A 10,000-nucleotide genomic window follows, 5' to 3' on the forward strand; every position below is an offset into this window, starting at 1 on the left:
TGGTCATGGAAACTAGATTTCCGACTTTTGGTCTTATTTACGGGAGTTGACAATACAAAGATTAAGTGACGCTATGAGCCTCCCAGTTGTGACTGCAATTTTAGCAATTACGTAGGGAAGCCTGAAAAATTCAGGACTTCAATGGGATTTGAACCCGAGACCTCGCGATGCCGATGCCAGGCTCAAACCAACTAAGCTATAAAGCCACTTGGAGAAAATAAGATTAGTATACTACAAATGGGTAGTAAGACAACTAGAAGCACAGACGTGCGTGGTGACCGCAGTAGCTACGAGCTTTTTAGTTAGTACAGAAATGCATCATTCAGTTTAAAACGCAAGACACGAGCAACTGCTGTTGCTTTTAGAGAATGGAACAACTATGTTAAATCTCAGAGTTTCTGCCTGAGAGACCGGGGCAGACTTGGAAATGAAGGTCGGCCGATTTCGCTTAAAATTGGTACACAAAGTACTTATGTCGACTTATGTAATATGCCAAAGTTTCAGCTTCAACGACTTTTTTTTTAGCCGAGTTCTGGATATCAGCCCCTCAGGGGTCCCCAGAGGCTGATTTTCAGTGCACTGATTTTGGCCACTTTTAAATCTCTCTTTTAGCAACAGGAAATTAATTTCAGGCAAAAAACAAAACCATCTTTGTAAAGCTCTATCCTCAGGCTTTTATGGGTGAGAACATTAGCTCATGGAAATTTTTCGCTAGCCTGTGGCTGTTATCACAACTTGGTCATATTTGAAGCATATGTGAGGCAACCGGAAATGGCCTGTTTTTCAGACCAAATATTTTCCATGCCCATGTTTTATATCTTGAGGTCTTAGTATCCCTGCAAAGTTCAGCCCTTAGTTTAGTAATATCAAGAAAAAAATACTAAGGTTGAGGCTTTTTACTAAAAAAAAACTTACGAGAAGATGGCTAACCAGGCTACTTCCGGTTAAAGTTTTAACAAAGCCTGTTTGCAAAAATCAGCCATTTAATTTCGATCATCTTTTTTCCTTCCAAGTTATGGTTAAAAGAGACTCTGAAGTTATTTGTCACCGAAAAGACTTGCCGTTAATAAGAAATTTTTGTGTGATTGTTTTAGGACCGATCAGATAGTGGTCCGACAGGGGTTATATTAAAATTTCTTGGAAGAAGTCTTGAAAATTACGGACAATAGAGACGCTGCGAAAAGTCTTTATTTACCTAACAACACATCTCTTGCCGGTAGATCACAATGCAAAATTGCATCTTTTTCGTCCAAACTGCAATGTTAAGTTTATCTCCTTTGTTCAACTCGTTCAACGTATCACGTCTGTGGCCCGTAGTAATGAAGCGCTAATTAAATCAGGATATAAGCAAGCTTTGTAGTTCCATTCAGTAATACTATAACCCACCTGTTTGAGCTTTAATATTTTCTGAAGGAAAAAGAACTTATCGGTCTCTTTAAATGCAACCACAACATCTGTCGTGACACTACTTGAGAATGGGATCGGCTATTCATCGAGTTACGAGCTGAGTTGAGTTTGAGTTGAGTTTGAGTTAAGTAGTTTGAGTTAAGATTGAGTTAAGATTGAGTTACAGTTTTTGGCGTTTTTCGGAATTAAAAGTAGTGAATATTCAGTACAAGTCACTTCGAAAACTGTTTTCTTTCATATTTTTCTTTCATATTTGCATAAATGTTTGCAAAATTGCATGGCTTTCCTGATCAAAACAATCTCATTATTATTACACCTTTTAAGGCATCATTCTCGTTGCTGCTGTAAAGTCTATCGACGTTAAAACGATGTCTTCAAAGGGATAAGGGTAAGCCATAAAAAGCCAGCCCGGCGGCTACAATGAACCGTATCTGTCGTGCGGCATCAATCATCAATCGATCATCAAGCGAAAGAGGACGACGAAGAGAGCCCGCATTACGCTCTTTGCTCATAACCGCTGAAATTGTAAAACGCGATTGTCACGTTTGCTACTCACCGAAGTTTTGTAATGCAAGCCGAGCATTTAAGTAAGTGAACATTTTTGACCTAGTCACACATGTCGGAAAACCATTTCACTGCAAAGTTGAAAGAGACAAGATCAATCAATCAACTTTATTAAAACACGGTAAATGGCTCAGCAAGCTGGTTTTCAGACATGACGTGTAAGAATTACAAAATATAAATGCCAAAAAAATTACAAGAATTACAAGATATAAATGTTAAAACGACTAATAAACTAGGTATAACTTAGCGCTAAATATTATTTAATGTCAAAGAAATTTAAACAATAGTAATAATTAGTAACCAACATAATTTACTATGTAATAATACGAACAAGCCATGTAAAAAAATGTGCCCTAGCGATTTAAAATGTGTCCTAGGATATCGCACGTTTAAAGCTTGCAAGATCCCTTATCTCACATATTTGATTTGACTGTTGGTTCCAAGCAGTTGCACCTCGAGTAATCAAGTAATACTTGATTATGACGTCTAGTTGCCTAGCTACAATTCCAGCCAAAAAGATGGTGACACCAACCCAAAATGCAACCCCTTCCCCCCTTTTCAATGTTGATTGCGCTATAACTTTAGGCATTCATGAGAAAAGTCAATAGTTTTTTTCCCTACAACTTCGTAAGGAAGGAAGGGGGGGGGGGGGGGGGGGAAGGGTGAACTTATGTGTGGCATCAAGTGTCCCAGAAATTTAAGACCGAGATTGGGCCGGGTCTAAAACAAAAGTCACTTTCAGTTTGACGGGTCACTCGTACTTGCAGGTCATTGTTTTACCTTTCCGAAAGTAACCCAAAATTAAACCTTCCATTTGTCTAACCCTAGGCCTAAAAACCCTTTTCTAGAATATGACTTGTTATTAATCAGGGAAAACAATATAAAATGATGTTTGTTTCGCTCGCCTTCTGTTTCCCGTTTCTACATGGTAAGACTTGCCATCTTTGCGCACTTCGGGTTCTGGTTCTCACCCAATGGAATGTTGATAGTTAATCGAAGAGTCGTCGGCAAGCGTTCGAAGTTACTTGTTATTTACTAATTAATTATTTTTGGTTTTTCGTTCACGGTTTCTTTTGTTTTTGTCGGCAACTGTGACGTAAATGAGAACTGACAAAGGCACTTCCGAGGCTAGGGTCAGTAAGGGAAAAAACGGGTTCCAGGTTCCGAGTTCCAGATTTTACGCAAACCCTCATTGCGGCTCACTTGTTCCGATAATTTTGTGTGATAGCCGATCATGAAAACCACGTTGCTGGATGACAAACGGTACGTTTAATCGTTTAGCTGCCGGGGCTATAAGCTGGCTTAGCAGTAAAACCCATCTTTAGCCTTACAAGAAGACATCTTTTCTGCGTCGATAGACTTGATCGCTAGACGGAACAACCGAGCGCCGGTGGCTCAGTTTGTTATGGACGAGATCGTGAATTCGACTCCGGACGGACTCGCAACACTCAGGGTCTTGAAATAATTGAGGAGAACTGGGTACTGCCATTGTAATAACATCTGCAAATGGTTAGACTTTCAAGTCTTCGCGAACAAGGACTATAAATCCCAGGTCCCGTCTCACAAACTTCAATGTTCATAAACTCTGTGAGATGTTAAAGATCGCACCACACAGTGTTGTGGTCTGGTCTTTTCATGAGCCATATGGTCGGTTGGCATAATCTTCTAAAGGGACTATTGGTCGATGAGACCACATAACAGCAAAACAGACAGTAGTCGAATCGAAGGAGTCCCTAGTGCTGAAACTGGTAAACTGGTAAACAAGGATACTGCCATGCATGAAATTTCAAGATTGTTTTGATCAGTTTAAAACCATTTCGTAAATATACACCTGTGCACTTCACGAAAACGGTGTTTCATGGTCTTTCCAGTGACTTCTACTTAATATTTATTAGATTTAAGTGCCAAATATGCCAAAAACCGTAACTCAATATTAACTCAATTTTAACTCAATCTTAACTCAAACTCAACTCAAACTCAACTCAACTCGTAACTCGATCAATAGTCTATCTCCTTGAGAATCGTTTTGAACTTGTATGAGAACCTCAATGGCATGATATGTTTACTGAATATTTATTCATACCAGGAGCCCATCAAGATGAGCTCCTGTTCATACCCAGTGCCCCAGTGTAAATGGCTCACATATGTTGTAAATGATTGATAGGGACGTCCAACACGGTCCATTTTCGCCGCCAATCCGCTAAATTGCTAGAAGATTACTCACGGGCACTCTTTCCCTTTCCCTATCAGTATTTTCCTTTTGTTGCTTTCTCAAACAGCACAGATCCATGGTGGCATCCATACTGCATATATATCCAAAGATATGATAGGGGTGGAGTGGGTTATCCTTCCGGCAAAGACTACTGTTTTGGCAACTTGGGAAATATAATATTTCAGCTTTCTTGGAGCCCTTAAAGGGACACGGTCACGGTCTGCGCATGCTCGTGCGGGTGATCGAAAGTTGAAAAAGTCAGCCTGACTTTTTCAAGTTACTAGCAATCACAAATTCAAAATGGCGTCTAGCGGAGGATCCGGACATGTCGGTAAACGCATCAACTCAGGGCGGAAACGAAAGGTCGAAGACAGAGGGGAATTTGCTTCAGATGAAGATAGCATTTGCTTTAGATAAACTTCATTTAATGCAAAATATATGCAGAATTCTTCAACTTACCGATATTTCCATAATGGCGGTCGAGCGCGACAAGTCTGGGAGAGAGTGAATGCTACTGCGCATGTCAACCCGTGACAGTGTCCCTAATAGATCGCAGATAGTTTCTTTTCTCGCAAATAAACAAAGCAGCCGGCAAGGTGTCCACTTTCTTTTGAAAGTGCTGGCCATTTATTTCCTCCCCGATGCATTTTGTTGATTTAGGACAGATTAAAGTCCACATTACATTCGGATTCTACACAAAAAGGAACTGGCATAGCGCGTTAGCGGGCTACAGTCTGGATCGGGCGGTCCTGGTTACTATGGCTTTGACATGTCGTCTTGGGAAGGCAATTTTCTTTAACAGTGCCTCTCTCCACCCAGATGTATAAATGGGCACCAGTGATTATTATCCTGTCCAGGAAAGAAGAGCAGTAACCAATTTAAGCTCCAGAAGGTACGAGCGGGCACTAGGCCTTGTGACGACTTACCTTATCTCCTACAGCATGCATAATGGCCCTCCAGGGCGATTATGGATGCCACCATGGATCTGTGCTGTTTGAGAAAGCAAAAAAAGGAAAATACTGATAGAGAAAGGGAAAGAGTGCTCGTGAGTAATCTTCTAGCAATTTAGCGGATTGGCGGCGAAAACGGACCCCTGTTGGACGTCCTTATCAATTATTTACAACATATGTGAGCCATTTACACTGGGGCACTGAGTATGAATAAATATTCAGTAAACAAATCATGTCATTGAGGTTCTCATACAAGTTCTATCATAATCATTCTCTGCAATATCAAGGAGACGAATCTGCACGAGAAAACAACTGAATTCCAAGTCAGTCATAGCCAGCAAACTACAATGACCTCCTCACGTACGGTATTAATCGACCTGTGTATATCTAACTCGCAACGACGCACTTGCGACCAATTTATCGCTGGGGCTTAAGTTTCTAATGTTACCTCACTTTTAAGGGATTGTAGGAAAGGGACATGTCTGTAAAAGTGAAGCCAGGTAAGCGTTTTTTGTAAGTGAATTTATCCAGACACTTTGCAAATAGATTGGAAGAGTGACTGCAATTTGTGTTAGACGATTAACTTTAATTATATTCGAAATTTCTTAAAGGTTCAAATCGATTCTCAAATAGTGTCACGACAGATGTGGTTGCATTTAAAGAGACTGATAAGTTCTTTTTTCTTCAGAAAATATTAAAGCCCAAACAGGTGGGTTATAGTACTACTGAATGGAACTACAAAGCTTTAATTAGCGCTTCATTACTACGGGCCACAGACGTGATACGTTGAACGAGTTGAACAAAGGAGATAAACTTAACATTGCAGTTTGGACGAAAAAGATGCAATTTTGCATTGTGATTTACCGGCAAGAGATGTGTTGTTAGGTAAATAAAGAGTTTTCGCAGCGGCTCTATTGTCCGTAATTTTCAAGACTTCTTCCACGAAATTTATAACCCCTGTCGGACCACTATCTGATCGGTCCTAAAACAATCACATAAAAATTTCTCATTAACGGCAAGTCTTCTCGGTGACAATTAACTTCAGAGTCTCTTTTAACCATAACTTGGAAGGTAAAAAGATAATCGAAATTAAATGGCTGATTTTTGCAAACACGCTTTGTTGAAACTTTAACCGGAAGTGGCCTGGTTAGCCATTTTCTCGTAAGTTTTTTTCTTAGTAAAAAGCCTCAACCTTAGTATTTTTTTCTTGATATTACTAAACTAAGGGCTGAACGTTGCAGGGATACTAAGACCTCAAGATATAAAACTTGGGCATGGAAAATATTTGGTCTGAAAAACAGGCCATTTCCGGTTGCTTCACATATGCTTCAAATATGACTAAGTTGTGATAACAGCCACAGGCTAGAGAAAAATTTCCATGAGCTAATGTTCTCACCCATAAAAGCCTGAGGATAGGGCTTTTCAAAGATGGTTTTGTTTTTGCCTGAAATTAATTTCCTGTTGCTAAAAGAGAGATTTAAAAGTGGCCAAAATCAGTGCACTGAAAATCAGCCTCTGGGGACCCCTGAGGGACTGATATCCAGAACTCGGCTAAGAAAAAGTCGTTGAAGCTGAAACTTTGGCATATTACATAAGTCGACATAAGTACTTTGTGTACCAATTTTAAGCGAAATCGGCCGACCTTCATTTCCAAGTCTGCCCCGGTCTCTCAGGCAGAAGCTCTTAACTGATTAGAGTGTAATGTGAAGTGCCAGGTTTCTACCCCATATGAATCATGTGAGCATTAACCCTACCAATGGAAATGGGCCCACACAAGGACAGAGAAATACTCTGACCAGGGTGGTTCATTTCCCACCCAGTCGGTAGAGCAGCGGTGATCTAACCCGAAGCTCCGATGAGCCAAATAGACTGCGGTCCTGAAAAACGAAATCTATGTTCCCAAGAAAAAGCTCGACTTCAAGTTATTCAGGTTATTTTGCATGCTCACAGACCGTGAAAACGTTGCGTGGCTGAGAACATGCCATTGATCCATTTGCGTAACAAAATGTCATTGAAATATTGTACTTTGCGCTCAGCTTAAACTTTTAAAAAGTCCATTGTTTGGGACCTTTTCAACGTTAACAAATCTGTTATTTTTAACTTCATTGGATTTTTACTACAATTCTCAATTGAGTTCGCCACTTAGGAAATTTCCATGTTGTCAAGGGCAATTTGCTACGCCCTTGGAGGAGCGACTTCTACACGCCTAATGCATGAACGCACAATTCTGAGGGTCCAAAATGGGCTTTTTCAATCCCGTATCCCGCCGCTATTTTTTATTCAATCCCGCCATCCCGCCGTAATGAATGGGCATTTACATCCATCCCGCCTGGTTGAAACCACTTTGCTCCAGCTCAACTCATCAACCATTTGTATAGCTTCTACATTACCAAAAATGAACTCTCGTTAAGCAGTGATGTAATGACTTGACGTAGACGCAAAAGTTCAGTTAGACTGAAAACGCCACTTACAGGGGATTGACATGAGTGAACATTATGTGATTGCATTTCTAGATAGAAGCTAATAACATGCGGGCCTGCCCGTACTCCATCAGTGTGTTCTGCATGAGAGCCTTAAAATTATATTTTTGCGCAGACGTGCGTGTACTCACATGGAGGGGTAAAATGAGAGCTGGGATCGGCTTGATTTTTCGGTGGGAATCACTGGGAACTGGGATTTTGTTACTGGGAATGAGAGATAAAGAGTCCTTGCTGAGAATGCAATTTGAATAGCGGAGAATGGCGTTCCTGGCCACTGCATTCAGAACGCTTTCATTTGTCAGGTGATAGGATTTTAGTGGCAGGGACTGCGATCTCTAACAAACTTGAAAACTTGCCACTAGGACTGAGATTTTGTCCAAACTGAGAATTGAGATTGCCACCCCCCCCCCCCCCCCCTCCTTTCATGACTCTTCGTGCTCTGATATTTCAGCCGTGAATTTCATGGTAGGGTAGAATTTATTAGCTTGTTTAATACAATGGTCCACCTCTGCTTTATCGCTGTCCCAAACAGGGAGAAAATGTCTTCAATATATCAACTCATAACGTGAGGTTACTTGCTATTCCGCATTTAACTGTCCTATCCCGTATCCCGCCTACGAAACGGAGCATATCCCGGTCTCGCCGTCGTATTTTCATCCCGCATACCGCCTTTAAAATTTTTCATATCCCACATCCAGCCTCGATTTTAAGCCCCATCCCGCATCCCGCCAAACCTATGTTGGACCCTCAATACTTTGAATGAAAAATGATCGTGTAAATTTTGCAGTTACTAAAATTCTCCCTTTTCCCCAGCAATAATTAGGATGAGAAGAATAATTCAACCTTGCTTTATTTTCGCTCAGCATTTTCATTTAGCAGTTAGTTCGCTAAGTCAGCCGCCCAGATACTTGCAAGATCTCATTGGCAACGCACAAACGTTAAGTACTTTGAGAGCAAAATATTTTGCCAGTATACAGCTTATTCCAAAACGGCCGCCATTTAGATATTCTTTTGTTTTTATTGAAATTAGACCTTGATGCCTCGGTCAAGGCACTGTTTTGAATTTCCAGCTCAAGAACGAGGCATCAAGAGCTAATTTGAATAAAAACAAAAGAATAATTGAATGACGGCCATTTTGGAATAAGGTCTATTGTTCACTAGCGACGCAAGACTAGGCACAAACAACTTACTTGTTGTTAGTTAGTTGTCTATTGTTCTAACAAAAAGCTCCAATGAACAACAAGCCACTGAGTTTGTATCCCGGTTCTTGTGCTTATGCTTGCATCGCTAGTGAAAACCAGGCTTTATGCACCGATCAAATCGAAACTTCAACATAATTCGTAATTCGGCTTTGTCATACTAAGATGAATACAATATTGCACGTTTCCACACTCCCATTTCGTTGCCGGTTAAAGCGCTGAAAGCTGTACGTTTCTGTTAGAGGTTGAAGTTTCGAGTTGATCGGCACATTAGTGATTCAAAGTTAACCGGTTTAAACACGAGCTAAATTTCCTTGAAAAGTGTAAGAGGCAATTTTTACACCTTGAGTATAAAGGACAGTTTTCTTTGTCTCAATTTCCTTAGCAAATTTTATTTGCTCTTGTACATAAAGCAGTCGTTCTTTTACATCTCTTCTATCAACAAGACTACAGCAAGTTTTTTGTAAGCGTATTGGGGCAGAAAGATCGGGTGCTGTCTTACGGTTTGAATTAAGGAAACCGGGGACCTTTGTTTGAAGTCATCAAACGTAAAACCAAAGCAAAAACTTCCTAAAACAATTCAAAGTTGCCAAATGGAGATTACAAGATCCTTGGGGTTAGCCCACAATCTAAACAATAGGATAATCCTTAACGGGGCCTTTCTTAACCTTTGTACCACATGCCAGGCGGTTTTTGACAATCGGGACCCTTTTGGCCCGGGTGGAGCGGGAAGGAGAAGGCCAATAAAAGTAAAATGTGCCACGTGATCCTTCACATCCGATATCCGCCAATTTTAAAGGCCCACCTTTAAAATCTTTCGACCGTTTGTTTTTGTTATGGTAATTCGCATTGCTTCGCGTAGCGATCTGATTGGATGAATTTCAGCTTTGGCATGATTTTCATAGATGAAAATTGTTCCATGGTACGCAATGCCTATAGGGTGAACATGGGCTTTAATGCTTCTTTGTGATTTATAATCGTTTTTTAAAATTATTTTGCAGAGGATGACTAGTGGCTATGTGGACGCTAGTGATCCAATGATGAAGTCACATTCTAGACGGAAGTCCATTCGTGTGTGTCTTACATGGAAGCTGTTGGCAATTGTATTTATCGTTATTAGCATAGTGTTGTTGATTGCTTTGATAGTGGTAGCCACAAAGGCAAACAAAACGGATGATGCACACGGGG

General features: G+C 40.6%; 1 protein-coding gene and 1 long non-coding RNA gene across 2 annotated transcripts in view; one reads left to right on the top strand and one right to left on the bottom strand.

Annotated features, from left to right (window-relative positions):
* Positions 1-10,000, top strand: part of LOC138051283 (diamine oxidase [copper-containing]-like) — a 14,744-nt gene that overhangs the window by 196 nt on the left and 4,548 nt on the right. Inside the window, exon 2 of the mRNA XM_068897461.1 lies at positions 9,814-10,000. This exon is cut by the window's right edge and continues 1,937 nt beyond it. Within this exon, the coding sequence (XP_068753562.1) occupies positions 9,817-10,000 (184 nt within the window). The 5' untranslated portion in view covers positions 9,814-9,816. The remainder of the gene's footprint in view (positions 1-9,813) is intronic.
* Positions 4,216-10,000, bottom strand: part of LOC138051287 (uncharacterized) — a 15,233-nt gene continuing 9,448 nt past the window's right edge. Inside the window, exons 3-4 of the long non-coding RNA XR_011132758.1 lie at positions 5,110-5,173; positions 4,216-5,032 (exon numbers count right to left, since the gene is read on the bottom strand). This is a non-coding gene — a long non-coding RNA (uncharacterized lncRNA). The remainder of the gene's footprint in view (positions 5,033-5,109; positions 5,174-10,000) is intronic.

Source organism: Montipora capricornis, chromosome 6 (assembly GCF_036669925.1).
Source record: "Montipora capricornis isolate CH-2021 chromosome 6, ASM3666992v2, whole genome shotgun sequence".
NCBI classification, from domain to species: domain Eukaryota; kingdom Metazoa; phylum Cnidaria; class Anthozoa; order Scleractinia; family Acroporidae; genus Montipora; species Montipora capricornis.